Consider the following 23468-nt stretch of genomic DNA (forward strand, 5'->3'; position numbering starts at 1 on the left):
CGGATGTTTTGCAAATATAATAAATTTCTATTTTCACAACATTTGAATCTTAAAATTTTAGTTTTTACTTGAATACAAATTTATTCGTACCCGAAATAAATATGCTTTCATTATAAATTCGTCAATTTTTAGATAATTATGTTTAAAAAATATTGCGAAATATTTTTTCCCAAAACGAATATGAATCTTTTCATTTTCTTTTAAAACTTGTTGAATTCAGTTAAACATTTTTAATTAAAAAAGTACTACTTCTACGATTCATAAAATATAAACTTAATTAATAATAATTATAAATGATTATTTCGAAGAGCTAAGAACTTTAATAACAAAACATGGTTTTAAGATGTGTTTCTGTAGCTAAAAACTGAAATGGAAAAATTACTTTTAAAGAGTATCAGTATTTTGTATGCAAATGAAATATTTTTCATATCTATTTAAAGAAATCTCGGAATCAGAACTCAAAACCTGAACCTTAACACTTTCACATGGAATGATTCGCTCATCGATGGAAACAACGAATTTTGTTAAAAACGCGTCTGGGTATTGAGAATTCATGAATAAAAAGGAAAATTAAATCAAATTCTTTTAACGTAGGTATTAATTATTACAGAAATCATATGGATAAAGCAAACAACTAAAAGTCAAAACAACATGAAGATAGTGACATTGTTAATTAAAAAATCGTTTCTTAATCTTTTTTCTCCCAGAGCATTTTAGTATATTTTTATTTTGAAAAATGTTTCTTAAATCTCGCACTCAAACTGATTCTACTGTATTTTTTTATTAAATAAAAAATATAATTATTAACAATAAATTATAATAAAAATCATAAATAAATACCGATGCCTTAAATAAATTCTAATACATTAAATAATTTTTTTTTTAATTTTAATTTTTACATTTTTATCAATTTTTCTTATTTTCTAACCCACAAACACTAAATTAACAATAAATTATATTTTGTTTGTTGGTGTGTTTCAAAAATAAATAAATATTTACATAATGGAGATGAAATTTTATGAAATAAAAACCAAAACCGCGTAGAATGCATTTTGATTTCAATTCGTAAGTTTACGTGCTTCGACTAATTTATTTATATCGTTAAATGTATTAATCATCGCTGGATTCTCAAGATCCTTGAAATCTGTGCACATTGAATAAGTCTCTGCACACTTAATACCATCCTGACCATCTTTAGCAGCTTTCATGTATTTGAAAAATCTGAGAATTTCCGGGTTCTCAGAAGTGGGTTTCCGAAGTTCATCGAGTTCTCTAAAGAAACAAAACATAAATTAATGTATTTTCGAAATAGAATTGTTATTTAAATAGTTATGAAACTTTCAAAAATTTCATATATTTTGAAATGTAAAAGTTTTTTTTACCTGCTCAATTGTGCTGATACCAAATTGCTGTAGGGTGCATATTTTTCAGGATCAGCATACATGTGGCAAATTAGTTTCTCTCTGCAATTTTCATCTTTCGACTTAAGCCCCAATTGATCAAAAATTCCATCTAAACGTGACAATATTGGACTATAAAATGGATCATAGTTCGAAAGTACAAGTGATGATGATGGTAGTTTCTTAAAAGTTTCATAAATTTGGGACAAAGATGAAGAATCTGGATTGAAATGGGCATTTTTCTTCTCATCGTAACCGTAGGTGTTCAAATACAAGTCTTTAGTATTATCGTTTTGACCAAATCTGGATAAGGCATTATTATTGAGTGCAGCTGCGTCATGAGGTTGTGTTGAAAAATGATTCGATGAAGCTTCTGATCATATATTAAATTAAAAAAAGAAAATTGGTTTAAATTTTTGATACAAGGAAAAAACTGAAAGAAGAACAAACCAGGTTGATTGTAGGCGTAGCTACCGTCATCCATAACCATGAATTTACTGTCATCTTCAAAATTATCCTTGAAATTCAAATCGTTGACTGTTTCTGATGGACGATTAAAACCAGCTAAAGATGATGAACCTGGAAAGTATTAGAATTTTTGTTAAAATAAAATTTCAATCACATTTTTTTAAAGGCCAACAATTTTTCAAGAGCTCAAAATTAAAACTTAAGACTCAAAAGTTCTTGAGCTTTGTTAACTAGCAGTTCAAAATATTTACTACTCTTTAAGTTGACTTATTTAATTTTGAGAGTGCATTGCTTCATTTTTAGTAACAGTAGAGATGCTTATCCCGTACCCGTAGGGGTCTTGAGTTCAATCCCTGCATGTGCCACCTAACTTTTTTCACGAGTACTGCCTCTTGCGAGGAATTGACAAATCCTCCTCCACCACATAGAATCAACTGTTTTGACGACAATTGCCGTCGAGCGCACGCAGCTAAGCAAGTTGGTATGCACCAACTCATCTGCAAGATATGGCCAGAAGAGAGCATGCCCGATGAGTGGAATCTTAGCAAAGGTTTCCCAATACACAAGGAAGGAGACCCTCTTATTTGTGCCAACTACAGAGGCATTAGTCTTTTTTTTTTCGTATTATGTGAACGTTTGAAACCGTTCATCAACAATCCAATAGTTCCTTATCAGTGTGGATTTAGACCAGGATAGTAATTCATTGACAAAATATTTGCATAACGGCAGATTTTGGAAGAAAACGAAGGAACTTCCAATCGACACCCACCATATCTTCATAGATTTTAAAGCCGCGTATGAAATCGTCTATAGGGAAAAGCCTTACAGAGCAATGTGTAGTTTTGGCATTCCTGTCAAACTTGTCCGTTTATGTAGAATGAGGAGGGAGAACGCATAGTTTTTTATTAAAGTCTGTAAGAACTCACAGATGCATATGATGTCAAAAGGTCTTAGACGATGCACTGTCATGCGACTTCTTTAACATCGTTCTGGAAAGAATTGTAAAAAATTCAACAGTCAACGCTAAAGGTACAATCTCCCAAAGGTTTATCTAATTACTTGGATACGCAGATGATATTGACATATAATTAAAAGATCAAAGTGTGATGTCAGTGGAAAGGTTTTGAGCATTGCGACGAAAGCAAAGAAGATGTGTTCAGTGGTCAATGATGGAAAGTCCAAGTATGCGCTATTATCAAAAAAAAAAAATACATTGAACCCAACGTTTTGGACAAAACGTCACCATGAATTGCTATAACTTTGAAGTAGTTAAGGATTTTGTCTACCTAGGGACCTGAAACCAAACGAAGACCAAAAAGAGTAGTAAAGTCCTCTCGCCATCTATAAGACATTCATCGTACCAGCGCTTGAGGCCTGGACCCTACTAAAGAAAGTCTTAGGATGATTCGAGACAAATAGTCCTTGGGTGATTTTTGGTCTGACCAAACAACAATGTATAATTTTGAAACCAAAATAAATTTACTCTTTTGTTTCATAACTCAAAAAAACTGAATGAAATACTTTTGATAAAATATTTTTGTATTTTTTAAGTTTAAGATAAATTGACTGACGTGTCTGAATGGAAAGTAATCGGTGTGAGTCGCATCCCGACCTTTTTATAAGGTTTACTTTCGAAACCGTAAAACGGAAGAAAAAACAAAATCTGTATGTTAAAATTTCAGATTTCTTTTTTTCAAACTTGAAAATCAATTATTTCGGAAAAAAAACAACCTCGTCAAAATTAACAGGATTTATTCTATTTTAAAAATAACTCAACCTCGAAAAAGTGACCATTTATCTCTCATCGTTGACCAAATTTGTCAATAATGCCTCTAAAAGTTTACTTTTTCTTTTTTTTATCTCAAGTGCCTCAAGTTTTTCTAAAAATATAAAAAATTCATAGAACTTGTTCACTCGGCTGCTATGAATATGGTCCACCAAAGATCAGACTTTTAACAGGTTAAAAGTTGTGTCGAATACCTTAGGCATTTATTACTCATAGGTACACACGCATCACACATACACTGCATATAGTTTGCAGACAAAAATATGTGTTGAAATTTTTCGTAAAAGTATAATGTGACGTGACATGAGTTATTTATGAACTATTTTCAGTTCTCAGAAACGGAACACAGTCCTATGGTGCTGAGTACAAAGAATTGTTTTATGTCCGACAGCCTCCAGTAAAATACATGCATATTGTATACGAATTCTCGTTTCGAGCTGACACTTTTGACTTTTATGGGAATATGTATCTAACCTACCAGGACACGAAATAGGTAAATGAATTACTTCATTTTGAAAAACCAACTTTTTGTTGCATTTTGCCTGAAACGTACATAGAGATGGAAATTCATTTTGATTGGAGAATTCACATCTCTTGCACTAAGCAACACATTTATAATTACAGCTATGGCCATGTTAATAGCAACAAGACTTAATTTTTGGTAATTTATTTATTTATTAATCTACAAGCTTCAGGCTCAACAGATAGAAAATACATACAATACAAATACAGTACATACGAAACATAAATATTTTATAATTTATTATTTATGTCAATATGACTAATTATTTCATTGAAATTCAGAATTGATTTTGAAACAGGTTCATTGAGGCCATTTGTCCTATGTTTAGGCTGAAGAATATGTATAATTGCCATTTTCCAATGACGAGATAAAACGTCAGATTAGAATGCCATTTAGGATATTTTTGTAGGCTTTTTACGTGTTGCTGCGCTGTGATAGAAGCATGGTGACTACGCTCGAAGTTAAGACACTAGAAGCTCATTTAAAAACTCTTTTGTCAGGAGATGAGAACAACCATGCTTTCTATTATGCACAACCCAATGTCACTATCTGCGAACTGAATAATCCTATTACTCGACCTGGGCTTGAAACTACTCTGAGTAAAATGAAGAATAATAAGGCTGCTGGCATAAATAGCATTGCGATTGAATTTTACAAGAATAGTACGAAACCGTTTAACAATCATTTTATGGCATGTTTCAACAAACTTTATGAAAATTCAATTTCAACAAAGCGGTTATATTCGCAACCCTCAAAAAAAGGAGATATCAATCAGTCAGAGAACTATAGATTAATCTCGATTCTCAACTCGCTAAGAAAGATTCTAACTTCAATTTTTTATGAAAGGTTGACGGAATGGATTGAAAATAACTACCGACTCACCATGTTCCAGGCAGGATTTCGGTCGGGTTTCTCAACGCCATACCATATATGCGCTCTGACGAGTATTGCCAGGAGATCGTTTGAGCAGAAAAAAAATAACATGCCTGTTTCGTGGATTTTAAAGCAGCCTTTGACAAGGTAAATAGAAATGCTTTGATTTACAAATTGTCATCCTTAAGAGTTTCATGTAAATTCTTGAATAATCTATTGCATCAGTGTTGGACGGAACTAAATTCTTTGAATGGTTTGAAACAACATCCCCTACGGTTGTATATTAAACCCGATATTGTTCGCCTTGTTTATTGATGACGTGTGGAATACACTTTGCCGGTAAACAAATCAAAGTTTTGCTGTACGCCGACGATTTAGTTTTACTGGCTGACAATCCATCTACCCTTCAGCTGCAAATCAACAAACTTAATATATTTTGTGAATCCTAGAGTCTCTGCGTCAATAGTAACACGACAAAAATAATGAATTTTGAATCGCGTCAGAGAAAAAGACTCGCAGAAGAAAACTTGTCACTAAACAACCCGCTATTGTTTGAAATATCTTGGAGTTTTGCTGTCTTACAATCACACAAGACAAAACCAACGAAGCCAAAGTAGCTCTAAACTTTATGTGTTCTAAGTTGTAATTCAACCTAAAAATCGATCTTATATCCAAATATCGTGTTTTTCAAGCAACTGTGAACTGCTGCATGTGCTAAACGGTACCCAAGTTTTTAGATATTTACAACTGGAGGTGTTTGTAGCCGTGCAAAAGTATTTCTTCAAACACTTTTTCAGATTGGCTTCTTTGACGCCCAATAATGCTAAATATGCAAAGTCTGGCATAAGGCTTCTTTATATAACCAACTTAGACTACATATTGAAAGAAGCCTTCATAAATCCATTATGACAAGGCTTATGGAAAAAACCGCCTCCCCGTTCTTCAAATGGCCTCAACAACAATATCAAGAAATGTGTATAAAAACCTCAACTACCAAATAACATCACAGGTATTAATAATAATAATAACCTTATTTCAGTAACGAGTTTTCTTCTGAGGCTATTAGTTACATATTTAGAGAATCTTAACTCTATTCCGCATCGAACTGATCTTCCACAAATCAGTAGCCTTTGTAAAACCGAAGAACCATTAGACATCACACACTTCTTTGCATCGTATTGTCTACTCCAAGAGATTCGGCGGCTGTATTTCGAACTGAGTTTTCTTAACCCAACTTGACTCTATGAAATCTTTAATGGAGACTTTGGATGGTTGACTGTCTATAGATACTGAAAATATGCTCCAAATCACCGCAATAGTTTTTCATAACTCTACAACCTTGGTTTTTGTAGGTTTAAACAAAGTTTCACAATTACTTTTTATGTGTTTCAAAACATGTATTTCAAAATCATCTCAAAATTGTTGAATTCGCACCCGATGCCTTAAGAAACTATATATTTTTTATACATAATTAATTGCACTTATGTTTATTATTTGAATTTTAACTCCTTAACATTTAAATTGTGTTTTTGTTCTGAAATGTCGATGATGCATACGGCAGAATTGCTATGGTCATATTCTTAAAGAAAAACATTTGTTAATAATTTATATCTTAAAGTAAAAAAACTATCTATCTATCTATCTAACTATCCATTGGGAAGGATGACATCCTGATTCCTTTGACCCTATCTTTCGTACACTACATATGTCGAGCTTGAAAATCTAAAAATAAATTCCATCGCATTTTATTAAAAACACACAACTTGTGAAACGATAAAGAACTTTCTTAATTCTATCTGAAAACGTTTGTTGGAAACGGTTCCATATGAAACCAGAATACTCAAGAGATGATCTTTCTATTGAAGTATATTGTATATAGGGATCACAGTGGTCAGTAGAGTTCTTTTTGATGAAAATAATCATTAAGTTCCCCTTTTCAATAGTACCATGTCAGGATCAAATGAAAACTTGGAATCAAAAAGATAAAGCCCTTTATTAGGGGAGCATAAATGGAATGTAGTACCCGTGGCATGATGGTTAGTGCGTTGGACTGTCATGCAAGGGGTCTTGGGTTCAATCGCTGCCTGTGTCACCTTAATTAAAAAAAAAAACAAAAAAAAATAATTTTCGCGGGTACTGCCTCTTGCGAGGAATTGACAAATCCTTCAAGAGTAATTCTTGTCATGAAAAAGTGCTTTCTTAAATTAGCCGTTCGGATTCGGCCTTAAATTGTAGGTCCCTTCCATTCCTGACAACAGTACTCGCACACAGGAATGGTTGAGAGTTGTAAGTCACTAGGCCCTAGTTCAGAACGGACTGTTGAGCCACCCCATTTGATTTGATTTGATTTGAAATGGAATTAATTTTAAAAAATAATTTATCTCATATGAGACATTGGCTTCAATTTTAGTTTTTACAAATATCATCGAAAAATATTATAAATAAAGTGGGCTGAGATGACTACCCTGAGGAACTCCTGAAGTGCATTTGATATATCTCGAGGTTTGATTGTCTAGTTATACCTTTTGGACCCTAACCGTTAAAAAAGATGAAATCCACTGAAGGAGATTAAATCCAAGAACTTTCGTGCTTACGAACCTGTAAAATTCTACTAAATACCGTGTAAACAGTGGTTGATTTTGACTTTCGATACAATTAAAAACTAAAAAGGAAAAACATTCCAAATTAGTACAGATGATCTAATCGAAATTCAAAACGAAATGTTCTTATTATTTTGGCCCAAGCCGTTAATGTAAATGTACAGAAACACTTACAACTGCATTATGTAAAACTATTGGGTTCTATAAATGCTTTGAAGCCAGTTTAAAGTTGCTTCTCTCATGTAAATGCAGTTTAGACAACAACAGGATATTGAAATCATGAAATATGGAGAAATGGGCATATTGAAACAATGATTTAAAACTATATGAAGCTGCAGCTGCAGGCAGGGACTTCTTCTAAGTTTTGGAATAATACATTTAATACGTCAATCGATATACCATGATAGGCACACCATACGTTACAATATCAACACATTAGGTCTTTTGGCATAAATTCCTAAACTGAATAAATTACATTCATAAGTGGTCTATAAAATCAATAATTCCAATAAATATTGTTTACATTATTTAAGCTTAATTGGAGTTTATGGTCAAATTTAAAGAAGATTTCGTGTTTTTCTTTTTAATAAATAACGATAATTTCTACAATTGTTGCAAAGACTAGGAATTTACGATCTTTGACCGTGAATACAGGCATAACGCCTGTCAACTTGGCTGACAATAATGTTAAGTCTATTTATAAAGTTCAAATTCATTTAAAAGAGATGAAACAAGACACTTGATTAACACGGCCGTTCTTTTCCAAAAACACTCCATTAACTTTTTATACTTCGGCATTATCTTCCTACCGAAAAGAATATTGGAAGTAAGGTAGAGATAATTTTAGTCACTATTTGTTAATCAAATGATCAAGCAATACAGGCAAAGCACCTTAGCTTTTGAAATCTTTAGTGATTTGAAATAAGGTTCTACGTAAGATCCAAAAACCTTCAATTGCAGACCAAAAATCGCTGTTTTTAAAATGTTTCTGAATGGGGTCATTGGTCAACCATAAATGCTAAGTTTTGAAGAATTTAATAATATACATAGGAAAAACTTTTGATGGTAGCAGGTAGGTTCAAGGTGACGTTAAGTTGAAAGTTCCACTTTTCATGTAAATTCTTCCAGAATATCATTGTTGAATCTAAAAGGTGACATAATAAGTATCACGTACTTTTCAGAGAGAATCTTTTCAAACCTATTCTAGCTCTCCCGGATCTTGGATACCCTTTTTTTTTGTTTGATAACAAATATTTCTACTTCAACGTGTTTTGAATTTTATTTTATCAAAATTTTAAAGCTATCTTAAAGCTAGACAAGCATACATTTTATATTACTACCGTAAATTTCAAAAACTTAAAAAAACATCTTACTGGCTCTATGCGGGTTCTTTAAATTAATCCATTATCTTACAACTACCACCTTTCAGCCTAAGAACAATTTTAATACTAAATAACAAGAACTTAATCTAAAACCAAGAAAATTAAAAAAAAATCTTGGCACCTTTATAATTATTTTTTATTTTATATAAAACTAAAAACTAAATAAAAAAAACCGAAACCCATTATAATACTTAAGCAACTTAAAACTTAAAAATACTTAAAACTTTTTTCTGTTATTTTTTTTTGTTTGTGTTTATTTGTGTGCCACCCTGACTGTCCCTAACCTAATCCTTCAACCTATATAATTCGGCCAAGACCAAACGCCCTAGACAACTTTAATTGATATACTCAATTTGAAGCCATCAAAACTGGTTCTCATGCCTCACCCTATCTCTTCGGTCCCTATCGGACACAGTCCTACAGAACCGAAGGCACTCGGCTCCGTCCGAGGACGTCTCGACTGTAAAGAAGTCGCCTATCTACAGTTCGTAACGTATCAGCCCTCGATTGTCTAAATAGAGAAAAGCTTTGGTGGAATTTTGCCACTTAAACGTGCACTTTCGTAGAACTAATTGTTGGGGTAGTAAGCTGTTAGTCGACATCGCTCTTGCAATGTGACTTCTACAATCTTCAGCAAGAAATTATCTATTCTGTTTATGTTGGCTCTGTTGTATAGAACCTAGTTGGAATAGTAATGTTTGTACTTCGACTCTGGTGTTCTGTGTAGTCCAAGGCAACGTCGCAGACATTGTCTCTCAAACACCCGAATCTTTTCCATTTGAGATGGGGCTACGTTGAACCATACTGGGAACCGGTAGGCAATCATCGGCCGGATAAAGGCCATGTAGCAAATCACTTTCACCCTGCTGTCAAGACGCCTGCTAAAAAAAAACCGTTTTGTCAGGGCAAAAGCTCCCATTTCTCAGGCCAGAGCAGCACTCATATGTCTGTCGAAATACAAGTACTGATCCAACCAGATGCCAAGGTACTTTACTACACTTTTATTTATCAGGGGCTGTCGATTTGGTTCAACGATCACTAGATTTTTCCAGTTTTTTCTCGTATCAATTGAGGTTCCATACAGCGGAGTCCTGAACATAATAGTTTCGCATTTCTGAATGTTGATTTTCAACTTCAAGTCATCGGAATATTGCTGAATCTTGTCGAAGTCACCCTGGAAAAGTGCCGTTTTTAATGTAAAATTACTTGATCCCTAGATTACTTGACGTATGTATATTTAACATTGTAGTATATAAATTTAAAATTATAAAGTAAAAAAGTATAAAATCTTTTCTGCTGAATTATGTGAATATCTAAAGCCCTTCATCAACTACCTTATAGGTAGTTATCAGTGTGGTTTTAGAAATACACAGTCGATCAATTCTTCACATTAGGGCTCCTGAAAAAACCCAAGAACATCAAATCGACACTTAACATCTCTTCATCGATTTGTAAACTGCACATTACAGCATCTACAAAGACAAGCTTTCTGTGCAGAATGACCATGCAGAATTGTTGCTTCTCCATAAAGGTTGGAAACAACTTAACTTTACAAGGTGATACGCTGTAATGTGATTTCCTTAACATCGGTCTTAAAAAACAGAGAAGTGCTCCCACGGTAACACTAGAGGCAATATCTTTCATAAGTCTGTCCAATCACTGGCATATGCTGTTAACATTGATATAATCGGAAGAACTCAGCGTGATGTCAATGGAGCCTTTGTAAGTATTGAGGCAGAGTCGGAAGAAATAGGTTTACTAGTTAATGAGGGAAAACCAAAGTACATGCAGCCAGTAAGAAAGGATCTACAGACCGTCACGTCAAAATGTCACTATCGACAGACGTAACCCTGAGGTAGTTAAGGACAACGCTAGCGCTGAAAACGAAGAAATACTCTTGCTAACGGCTGTTTTATCGGGCTAAGAAAACAATTGAGTAGTTAAGACCTATTTTGAGTGGCCAAAGAGTCGTTATATACGAGTAAGACCCTCATATTACCGTCCTCCTATGCGGTGCAAAATGATGGACTATGACACAAGTAGATGAAAGCACCTTGGGTCGTTTTGAGAGAAATGTTCTTCGGGTAAAAGACCAACGACTGAGAAGGCTGGTTCGCGTAAACCGTATGGAAACCAATGCTCCGACTCGAAAAGTCTTTAAATCCACATACACATGACAATGCAGTAGAGAAAGACCTGTTTATAATATTTTGTTTTACAAAATTATTCATTTCGGAATCGACAATGAAAAAGCTATACGAAGACTTTTTTGAATGTGCGTACATACAATAAGTGGGAAGAAAGTTTTTTAGACGTGTTCGGTAAAAAAATCTTCTAAGTTATTGTTATAAATAAGTTAAAAATCAAAGATTTTTTGAGCAGAATTGGCTGAACGTAACATTCTAAAGTTTGATTTGAAGTATCCGAGTGGAGGGATAAGAATGGGAATGGATCCTAAAAAAAGGGTGGACTCGTAATTATATTTACTAATTCTAATAAATCAGGAGAATCAATGATACCAATGATAAGTTGGTAGATGAATAATATATCAGCGATATGACAACGGACGTTGAGCAAGCGTTTTCAGGCATATAAGTTGAAAGCTGTCTTCATAAGGGGGTAGAATTAAGGGATCAGACTAAGGCAAATTACGAAAGGTAAAATCTCCGTTGTACTGCTTCAGTTCTTTGCGAGTGAGTAATGTTTAAAGGTGACCAAATCTAGCTAGCATATTCATTGGGCTGACATAGGTAACGGAAATGATAGGTTCGAGTAAATGAATGAAGGTGAACCTTAACAGGACAGAGGCATAGATTTGCATTTTTTATATTAAGTTTCGAAAAGTTTTTATTGCACCAGTTAAAAAAAGATATCGTTGGCAGAGATGGAAATACCAGAAAAAAAAATGATGTTCCTTACGTCATTGATGGCAAGTATAAATAAGATTGGGCCGCGATAGCTACCCTGAAGAACACCTGAGGATGCAAAGATTGGATCGGACACAGAATTTCTAAAAAAAGCTCTAGGTACGAGTTAATCCACTCAATAAACAATGTTGGGAAACCAAGGGCTTTAATTTGGTGTCAGATCTTGTCGAATGCCCTACTAAAATCAATGGTTTTGACATCAACTTTTAGACTCTATTCTAGTATAAGGAGTTTTTTTGCAGATAAATTAGGTAAGATTTGTAGTGGTCTTGCCCTTTATGAAGCTGTGTTGGAAAGGTGAAACAAGAGACTTACAATGAAAGTAAAGAGTCGTAAACGATGCTTTCAAAGAGCTTGGGTAGTGTAGAAAGTTAAGCAATCAGGCGACAATCATTATTTCCAAACAGAGCAGAGGTTAACACAGTTTGCGAAAGTAAAAGTTGTAAGAGTCTAGTACGGGGTTCCCAAAATGCATTAGAGCATTTGTGAAGAAAAATAGCAGGAAAAAAAATCATGATTCAGTGAGTAAAACTTATCATAGACGGAGGCTATCTCCTCGCGTGCGATAAGAGACCTTTTGTGGAAAGTTCGATAGAGATGTGTGAAAATCTAGAATGGGTTCATTAGACCATTACTAAGGGACTTGCGTCAATAAAGCTAGCAAAAAGTTTAATTATTATTTTTAGATCAGATGAAAATATGCCAAGTAAGTTGAGCATTGAGGAAAGACCGTCTGAATTTCTTTTGACGTTAATAAATTGGGCAAAACGCTTTGGTTAAGAGATAATGTAAGCCTTTATCATATTGAAATACAACTAGTTAAGGGATTGGCATAAAATTGAAAAGGATGAAGATACTTATTGGTAGTAAGGTTAATTTAGAGGCGTCTGAAATATGGGATTAGTTTTCCAAAACATCTGTTTAATGTTTTAGGGTTACAATGGTTAAAAAATACAGAATTTAAGGAATACAGCATTATGACCAAAAAGCATCAGACAGAATTTTGATAATTCGAAAAAAAACAGTATTTTGACCAGCTGTCCTTTAAAATACGTCCAGCTTTCAACCTCTCTATGTTTTTGTTTAGAGCTAAGAAATGTTATTTTAAGCTATAGTAGAGGCTTGTATTAAAGTTAAAATAAAATATTAAGAAAATCTTCTTGATATTTCTCAAATACTTTGTTTTTCTCATTTTGATAAAAAGTGCTTAATGCAAGACTTCTGAAAAGAAGTTTGTATGCCCTTAAAAATAAGTAGTTGACTAATCTGATATCAAGTTAAAGCTTTAGAATAAGAAATTGAAATTGAAAATAATCCGATTTTCATAGCATAAGTGATGTCCCTTACTCCTAATTATAATCTGCAGAGACTTTCATGTTAAGAAGGCCTTAAGTGCGTATTAACAATTAAAAGTTGGTAGGTGTGTTGAATCGGCAACTCTTACAGTGTAGATACTACAATTTTGTATTTATTCAGATAAAACTTTCTATTTGAAAGAACTTACCTTGTGATGCAATTTTGCCAAAAGATCCAATAATACTTGGCAAGAACAGAGCAAATATCAATGATTTGATTATTTGTATTCCAATGAATATCGGCCAAAGTATTTTCTTCAAACCTTGAAAAAAAAAATATCAAATTTATCAATTTTTTTTAACATTTATTTCAGAATGCTTACCAGCAAAAAAGAATAATCTTCCAGTTTCAGCAGCTCTAGGCAGTGAGACATTCACAACAGCAGATCTGACAAATCTTTCTATATTCTTCTCAAGTTTAGTTCCAATCTTTGATAAACCTTCAATCTCGTTTGTTTCATCAGAATCATTTATTTTAACTCTGATTCCAGATCTTTCAATATTCTTCTTAACAAATAATTCATCCAGAAAAGATGTGATTGACTCTTCAATAGATCTTAATTCTGAGCTGATGTCCATGTCATTGAGTACATCTTCAACCCTTTTATCATTCTGAGGCATTTTTTTAAACACATTAACCTTAATTTCTTCCGGTTTGATTGGATGATCACTTTCGATGTTAATTTCGTTTTGTTTCTTAAATTCTTTTCGATTAAATCGTAAATCACTTTCGACTGGTTCAAATATTCGATATTGGCCAGTTTTTGTGAATTGTTGTCTCGCTATCAACTCCGAATCATAGTGTGTTAAAGCCATCGGTTTGAAATCATCTTCCGAGGTATTATTTAAGGGTGCACTGTATCTTGCACTATGGCTACTACTGCTACTTATTGATAAATTTATACTACAAAGTAAAACTAAGATACCTATCACCTTTTTCTCCGTCCAACTTATATCACAGCTCCTGATGAAGTTGAACTTCATCATCGATGTTTTTCTTCGAATTTGAAGCATTTTTATGTAATCATTTGGTCTTTTACTGTTGACTTTTTTGTAGTGACACTGAAAATACAAAAAGAATCAATTATGTAGTTTATTTGATTAAGACTTAGCAACAAAGCATAAAGAAAGGACACTAAAAGTGTCACAACCAACGTTCCATTCTATTAAGTTTTATTAATTAATTATCATACTTTGATTCAAGATACTTTGTATTATGCAAAATTTCTTCCTTGCTTCGCCAGAAGTTGATGTACCTAAGCAATTCACTGTTAGTTGCGCTAGTGAAAGGACAAAGGTTTTCACGGTATCGTGAGAGGTAATTAATTTCTCGTTTGTTTCCGCAACAAAAACACAAATTTATTCCTTCGGTAACAGAAGTTTTAAGGAAGTGTTTTTCTCCCTCAAAGTGTTTAAAATCTGTTCATAAGTTTCAAAGCAACTTTGATGTACTTTTCAATACGAAGAATTTGCATTTGCTTAAGAAGATTGCTTTGAATCTCTTTTAAGATTGATAAGCTTGTTTATTAAGTTTTTCCTAGAACTACTAATTTTGCTTACATCCACAACATAGAAGGATTTGTGATTTTAGTCAAAAATTATGTAATTTGCATAACTTTGGATACAGCCATAAAGGAATGTTTTGATTTTCTATAAAATTTGTTTCTAGAATTAGGTAAAGTTTGTTAAAGCATTATTTTGTTCTTATTTCATACGAAATTGTTTAACGAAAATATGAATATTGTAATTTTAAAACTGTGTACGGAACGGAACAAGTGAAATTGATGATTTTTATTAAACATTCTTTGTTTAAGAATTTTGGGAACTCATTAACCGATATCAGTAAATTTTCTTTTCACAAGCTCTTACATATATTGTCTCAATAATACAGTGCGTTTCAAATTATAACCCACTTTTCTATTTGCGATTTAACCTCCAATGAAATTGACAAAAACTCTAAATAACAGGGGAAAATTTACGATTGAAATCATTTGTAGTCTTCGACAGTTCGATATTACCGCAATTACTTGCTTGATTTTTATCTCAAGAAAATTCCTTTATATTTGAACTGAGCTACGGTGTTCGGTCGATTTGATGTGGTTCATATTTATAACCCACTTCACAATGCTTCCTATTTACATCAAGTTCAGTGTGTTTAGATTAAAGTGTTTTGGCTCAATTAATTAAGACTTTTTTTTTCGAAATATGCCGTGCGGTAAGGTACTTTCTGTAGTCAAAAAATGTGAATGAAGGGAATGTGAGCATCAGTGCATTTTCGAGGGAAATTTACAGTAGTCTTCGGGTTGTTGCAATTTTTTTTTTAAAATCCAGAAAGTTACGGTACTGTGACACAATCAGGAAGATAAAAAAGCTCAGTGACCGCGAGGAGAGAATAATCGGTCGTGCCGCCAGCAATTCAACTGCAAGTTCCGCCAAATTAGCAGCGCTGATTCAGACAAGAGTGTCAAAAACAACGGTTTGGAGAGCTATTCAGCGAAATCCTAACTTGTGTCGGTCTAAAGTGAATCGGGCACCACGTCTTTTAGATAAGCACAAGGTCGCTAGGCTGGAGATCGCCAAGAATAATAAGGACTCTAATTGGACTTCTGTATATTTGAATTAAAAGTTGTTATTGAATCTTCACTAACGTGTTTTTTTTTGCATTCACCTACAAAGCATGCTCTTTAAAGATTATTTTTCCTGATGAGAAAAAATGGAATTTAGATGGTCGTGATGGTATGGACTCTTATTGGAGTAACACGGAAAGAACCGAAATATTTCCACAGGTGAAATTTTAGTGGCGGCTCGGTGATGATGTGGAGTGCTTTCTCATGGGATGTTTAGAAATGCAATTCACTTCATCGAAAATGAACAGTAGAGACTACATTCAAGTTCTTCGACGCAGTTTGGTACCTTTTTTGGCAGATAACCATGAGAGATCTTGGATTTTTCAGCAGTGCTTGTGAATATAAAAAAAAAGAGGGTGGGATGCGACCCACACTAATAACTTCCCATTCCTCCTGTCAATTTGTCTTGCTTAAAAGTTTGTCTATATGTACTCGCATCAATTTTTACCAAATTTGCGTACTATTTTTTGTAGATTTTATTTTTTATGAAAAAAACGGACTGTTGGATCTTTATATAAAAATTACTGAATATCGAAAACAATATTTTCTGTGAAATAAAATAAGTTTCAAGCCAATATTTTTAATTTTTGAAAAGCTGTTTGAGTCGAAAGTAAATTTTTACCACGTTTTAATATTGTTTTTTTTTTAGAGTTTTATTTTTTGTAAAAAAAACTGTCAATTCGATTTTTTTTTCAAGATTTGACTAAATGTTGAAACAAATATTTTGTACAAGATAAAATTAGTTTGAGGCCAATAACTACAATTTTTAAAAAGATATTTGAGTCGAAAACCAATTTTTACCATCTTTTATTAATTTTTTTTTTAGGTTTTTATTTTTTGTAAAAAAAACTGTCAATTCGATTTTTCTCAAAATTTTATCTGATGTCAAAAACATTATTCTTCGTTGCACAAAATTGTTTTGGAGATGAAATCATATTTTGGTCTTAAAATTTTGGAGGTGACAAATTTTTTTTTCAGTTTTTTCGATTTATAAAAAAAATTAAATTTTTCCAAAAAATATACTTGTTTGGTATCTCAATACAGTCTATTTTATAAAATTTAATTCAAGCCTCTAGCGTTTTGGTTCGTAAGATATTTAGGGTTAACCAACATTTTCACCTTTTTTTCAAACTGCTATGGTACAAAAACCACCCACGCAATTGTCTTGAGAGCCCTTTCTGAATCTTTCTGCCTTATTATCTGTATAACAAAATTTATTTGAAGTCGATATCTCTTTTGGTTCTTGAGCTATGGGGGACCAAAAAAACGTCGCGAACGTACGGACGTACGGACGTACGAACGTCCGTACACACGCACTCACAGACATCTTTCTAAAAATCTTTTATTTCGACTCTAGGGACCTTGAAACGTCGAGAAATGTCAAAATTTTCAATTTGACAAATCGGACCCATTACAATAACTTCCTATGGGAAGTTAAAAAAGAAGGATAATGACAGGATCCATACCAGCAGAGAAACAATGTATTGGTTGGGAATAAATTCTATTGATGTATTGAATTGGCCCGCATGCTCTCCGGATGTAAACCCTATTGATAATCTTTGTTGAGTATATTCGCGGAAGGAAAGACATATGAGACTGTATCAGAGCTTAAACACGCTCTTCGTCAGGAATGGCTTAAAATCGAGTTAGAACTCTTTGATAAATTGATTAAATCAATGAGAAGAAGATTTTTGACTTTATTCTTGCCAAAGCTTCTCAAATAAATTATTAGTTTCTGTTTTTCATTTAGTTTTATTAACTGTTGAAGCCATGGGTTATTTATTTGAAACAATAATAAATAAAAATACACTTGTTACGTTTTTGAAATTAATTTGTTGTTTGAATTAATTGCCATGGCCATTACTTTTACTCTCTATCATTTTTTTGTAATTATTTATAAATGACACCGCACTGTATTTGATGATCAAAAATGTCCAAATTTTTGTTTTGATTTTTTTTTTGCAAATTTGGACATGTGTACAAAATGAGTCAATATTTATTTAGAACATCGAAAATAGAATGCATTTTTATAAATGTTCTAAATAATTGCATACTACATTTACTTTGAAACAACAATTGAAAAAAATTTGTTTAAAATAAATACTCTAACCTTTTTCCAAAAAAAAATTTAAAATTAATATTTTTTTGAAAAATCAAAAGGTATTTAGGTTTCTACAGATTAACTTATTTAACGGGTATATTTTAAAATCATACACTAGCATTCAGTTACTTAGAACAAATTATTATACATTTTATATTTGATTTTCGTAAGAAAATGGTGACCCGTTTCGAGAGATAGAATTTTGAAAAAAGTATGACATTTTGAAACAAAAATAAGACAATGAAATTTTTGGTCATCAAATATTATTGAGATTATTATTATTTAGAGCAATACAAAAATTAATTTTTCTTATTGAAAGAAGCCAAGTTAAGAAAAATAACTTAGGGACAAACTTTATTTCTGACCAAAAAATGTCTATGTCAAATACTACTAGTTTTGATCCAAAATAAGAAATTGGAAAACATTAAACACTAGTTTTGAACTAGACAAAATAAACGGACCCACTATTTTTGACCTATCTAATAAAGAAATGTCTGAAGTAACTAAATTATTTGAGGGTATAGTAAAACATCGTCTGTATTTTAGTATAAAAGAGTATATTTGCGTTGAAGAACATGGGTTTATGTCAGACAAGTCTACTTTAACAAATCTCATGCTTTATTGTAAATATGTCGTTATCAGGTAGATACTATCTAGACAAACTTTATAAAAGCATTTGGTTCTACTTGTCATGAAATTCTTCTAGCTAAACTTCGAGCTTTTGGCATTCACGGATTGCTTCTGAAATGGATTTCCAGCTATCTTTATAAGAGAACACAATGTGTGAACTTTGGGAAATTTTTCTCTAATATCATACAAGCTTCATCAGGAGTTCCTCAAGGTAGCCATCTGGGACCACTTCTTTTCAGTATATTTGTTAATGATATCCCCTCTCTTCTTAAAAATGCATCTTGTTTGATGTATGCTGATAACATGAACATTTTTTTTTGATCAGCAAAATCTTCAAAATGATTTAAATGTTTTAACCGATTGGTGTGATACGAATATCCTTCCAATAAATATCACAAATTGTAATGTGTTTACGGCACATCGTATTTTAGTTCCAATGATCCACAACTACCATATGTTCAACCAGACTCTTAATCGCAAATCTGAGATTCGTGATCTTGGAGTCATTTTTGATATGAAGTTGTCTTTTTAGTTACATATAAATTAATTAAGTAACTGTAAGGGCTTATTCAATGCTTGATTTCGTCAAGCGAAACTGCAACGACTTTTCTAGCCCTTATGCTCTGAAATCAGTGTACTTGTAATTTGTTCGTCCGATCCTTGAGTATTGTTCAATTGTTTGGTGTCCTTCTACTTCCATTGGGATAACTCGTATTGAAAGAATTCAAAAGGCTTTCACAAGATTTGTTGTTAGGCATCTGAAATGGAGAATTGATACTCCTTCATATCCGTCAAGATGTGCTTTGATTGGACATGATTCTTTACAAAAAAGGCGTTCTGTTCAATGTGTACTGTTTGTCCATGATACATTTTCATACCGTATAAAATGCCCACAAATCATTTATAATTTTGAAATCTATATTCCGAAGCAAAGATTGCGTCTTCCGATCCTAAACAAAGATGTAATTATAGACATCTAATTAGATGAAGAAAGATGCATACAATTTTTCACCACTAAATGTAATGAACTTGATCTTTCTACAAACTGATGTGAATTTAAAATCGAATTGTAAACTGTATTATAAATTAGCTTGAAGTATTTAATTATATTTTTCTATCAAAATTGTTAGTAATCTGTAAGATTTATATCCGTAGATGAATAATAAAATAAATAAATAAATTAAATTAAAAATAAAAATCTGGAAATACAATTTTTAACAAAGCAAAACCTGGAATAAATTTCATATGTTTTACAAGTAAAACTTAATTTCTCTTTGCAGAGGGAATTCGTGTACTGAACATTTTTCGCAATTTGAATTATTCGTTTAAGTTGTTTAGTATTTAAATACAAAGCTAAAAATTGAAAAAATCATAAGTATTTGTAAACTTTTATTACATAAAATCGATTTAGTGACAGAAGTTCTAATTTTTTTTTATTTGTTATTGCAGATCAATAATATTTTTCAGTTGTATATATGCTTATTTGAGAGATATAAGTAAATAAATAATGTGGCGCAAAAGTCAATTGAGAACTAGGGCCTAGTGACCCGTATATGGTATTTAAATTCAAAATTGTACATTAACCCAAATGCTATATAAATAAAATAACAAATTAAAGAGAGTAATAAAGTGATTGGTAGCACCCGTGGGATGATGGTAAGTGCGTTGAAAGCTCATAGATAGACAGATCAGTTCCTTATTCTTATTTAAATTCATATACTTATAACATTGAGCTCGAATACATAGACATATTTAACAATAATATTGTATAATAAGAATAGTTAGTGACAAAAATTATTTTTAGAAAAAATTGGTGATTCTACATCGATTTTATTTTGTGTGGGGTTACAAAAAATATAATGAAAGAAAAATAATTAATATAAATTATACATTGAAAATTATGCATTAGAAAAATAAAAATAGTTTTAGCAAAAAGAAATTTGAAAATTAAAAATATTTTTTAAAGTTAAGTTTCAGCAAACAAATCGTATTTGGTTACATAAAGAACTTTAATTTGAGTCAATGTAACGTAGCAAAGTTTCTATTTCTTGGTGGTCTGCGGCAAGAAGCCATAACTTTATTTCTTTTAAAAATCGCGCAAATATTTCTTATTTTACGAACTTCTATAGGAAGCGTATCAAAAAGTTTGCATTAAGTAATGGAATATAAGTTTCTGTAGCTTGTCGTACGAAAATATGGGACATTTACAATAAAGGTGGAATTACCTCTAAAACTCCGTGTGTCGGAAATCGGACTATTCAAATAACCAGCTCTTTTAAAAAACGCACTTTTAAAACTTAAAAAAAAATATAAATGTCTAACGGGAAGAATGTTTAAAGGCCTTAATAGTTCCATTGATGTTTTTAAGCGAGAGGTCTTACAAACGTTACGTATAGCTGATTTTTGAAAAACAGTGAGTTGTTGTACTTTGTTGACATAAACACCAACCCAACAGGGTATTCCATATTGCAACTTGGAATGGAAAATGACAAAATAAACCATCTTTAACAAATTTGTGTGTGTCCCAGTTAATGTTTTGATCAATATAGATGCCGAAGTATTTAATGTCTTTAACTTTTAACGATTAAGGCAATCGTGAAAATGAAAAATGAATGATACGTCTGGAAAGATACTACCTCTTAGGTGGAAAAACATTAATTTTGTTTACAGGTAACTCAACAACACAGGTAACTTAGTTAATATCTGAAATAAGATTCAATAGACTATAGCTACAGTATGCAATTCCAAGGTCATCGGCAAAGGCTCTGACTTTAACTCGGAAAGGAATTGAAAAAAGGTAATTAATATAAACTAAAAATAAAATTAGGCCCAGCACGAATCCCAGTTGGACTCCCAAAAGACTGTCATACGAGAGGTATTGGGTTCGATCCTTACCTGTGCCACTAAAGTTTTTTCCACGGGTATTGCCTTTTGCGATGAATTGAAAAATTTTCCAAGAGTAATGTTTGTCATGAAAAGTGCTTCCTCAAATAAGCCTTATGGATTCGGCATATAAACTGTAGGGCCTTCCATCCCTGATAACAGTACTCCCACACAAGAAGTTGAGAGTTGTAAGTCACTAGGCCCTGGTTCTCTCAGGACTGTTTCGCCACCTAATTTTCCTTTTTATTCAAGAGATTAAGAATAAGCTCATTATCAGAATAAAAATATCTTCTTTAAAAGTTGTCTTGCTAATTATAAATTACAAGCTAGAGTTGCTTATCATTACACTTATCATGAAGCCTGACTGTAGAATAATACTTTAGCAAGTTTAGCATTAATTTTAATATTTTGTTTTGCATTCTTGGAAGCTTTTTTAAATGGATTTTAGCGCAGTCAAATTGCACTGCAGCATTTAAAATAAGTAAAGGTTAGAAAATATGTATGAATATCAACATTTTATTATACGCACCAAAACCTGAGTTGGGGCATAGAATTGGTATAAAATAGGATTATAAGTTTCGTTTTGTTAATTGTCTTGGCGATATGCTTGTTAAAAGTCAATTACTCGTCAAGTGTTACCCTTAGGTACTTGTAGTTTTTACACCAAGGGATATCAACAACGTTTAGCTGTAACTAAGTTTGTCGCAAAAATCAGATTTTCTTCGCCGAGAAAACCATATAGCTTGTGGTTTTTGAGCACAAACGTTGCTTTTCCACTTATGAAAATAGTTTGTTATTGTATTCATTGGGCATTATTGACTGCTAAGAACACATTGAGGAAATACGCTAGACGAAAAAAGAGCTGTGTCTGCAGTAAACATAGCAAATTTATTGTTTAAGTTTAAATTTGTCAGATCAGGCACATAAACGTTGAAAGGTAAGGTCCAAGTACAGACAACTTTAGAAATGCACTAATTTTATCGTATAGAATAGTATCGTACAGCAAATTTTTTGTTTTGTAAAAAAAATTGCATTAATTTTGTGAGATGTTTTGGAAAACCAAACATCATAAGTTTGTTAATTAACTCGTCGTGCCACATATTGGTAAATACTTTTCGATGTCCAAAAGTACAAGACATATTTATAATTTTAAATGAGGCGATTATTAACTTCTCATAGAAAGTTTTTTTAATCGGTATGATTTTTCGAATTGAAAATTTTCTTGACGTTTCAACGTTCCTTGAGCTCTCATACAGATAATAATGAAGAAAGACACAGAAAGGACTCTCAAAAAATTTGAGTGGGTGTATTTTTTAGCATAGCAATTTAAAAAAAAAGTTGAACTTTTTGGTTAACCCAAAATATCTCACGAATAAAAAACGCTTAAGGCTTGAATAAAATTTTAAATTACATAACGTGATACCAAACAAGTATTTTTGGAAAAAAATAAAATTATCGGTTTTTTTATAAATCAAAAAATTACGTTTTTCAAATCTAATAAAATTTTAAGAAAAATCGAAAAGACTGTTTTGTATATAAAAAAAAAACAAAAACATTACCAACAAATGGTAAAAATTGATTTTCGGGTCAAAAATTTGAGATCATGTCTTAAAACTAAATAAATCTTATAGGAAATGTTGTTTTTATCATTTGGTAAGGCTTTGAGAAAAAACGAACTTACAGATTTCTTGAAAAGAAAATTCTAATACTTGGTAAAAATTTACTTTCCACTCAAATATCTTTCTAAAAATTAAAAATATTGGCTTCAAACTTATTTTATCTCACAGAAAATATTGTTTTTTCACAAAAATCCAACAGTCCGTTTTTTCATAAAAAAATAAAATCTGCTAAAAATAGTACGAAAATTGGTATAAATGTTTGGTTTTCGATATCTCATAAACAATAGGAGACAT

At 32.1% G+C, this 23468-nt stretch overlaps 1 protein-coding gene across 1 annotated transcript in view; it reads right to left on the reverse strand.

The window, feature by feature from the left end:
* Window positions 1-846: 846 nt before the first annotated feature.
* LOC129943163 (uncharacterized) overlaps window positions 847-23468 on the reverse strand; it is a 53547-nt gene continuing 30925 nt past the window's right edge. The window contains exons 2-6 of the mRNA XM_056052430.1: window positions 13638-14376; window positions 13464-13577; window positions 1851-1979; window positions 1383-1773; window positions 847-1272 (exon numbers count right to left, since the gene is read on the reverse strand). Of these exons, the coding sequence (XP_055908405.1) occupies window positions 1059-1272; window positions 1383-1773; window positions 1851-1979; window positions 13464-13577; window positions 13638-14376 (1587 nt within the window). The 3' untranslated portion in view covers window positions 847-1058. The remainder of the gene's footprint in view (window positions 1273-1382; window positions 1774-1850; window positions 1980-13463; window positions 13578-13637; window positions 14377-23468) is intronic.

This window comes from Eupeodes corollae, chromosome 1 (genome assembly GCF_945859685.1).
Source record: "Eupeodes corollae chromosome 1, idEupCoro1.1, whole genome shotgun sequence".
NCBI lineage: Eukaryota > Metazoa > Arthropoda > Insecta > Diptera > Syrphidae > Eupeodes > Eupeodes corollae.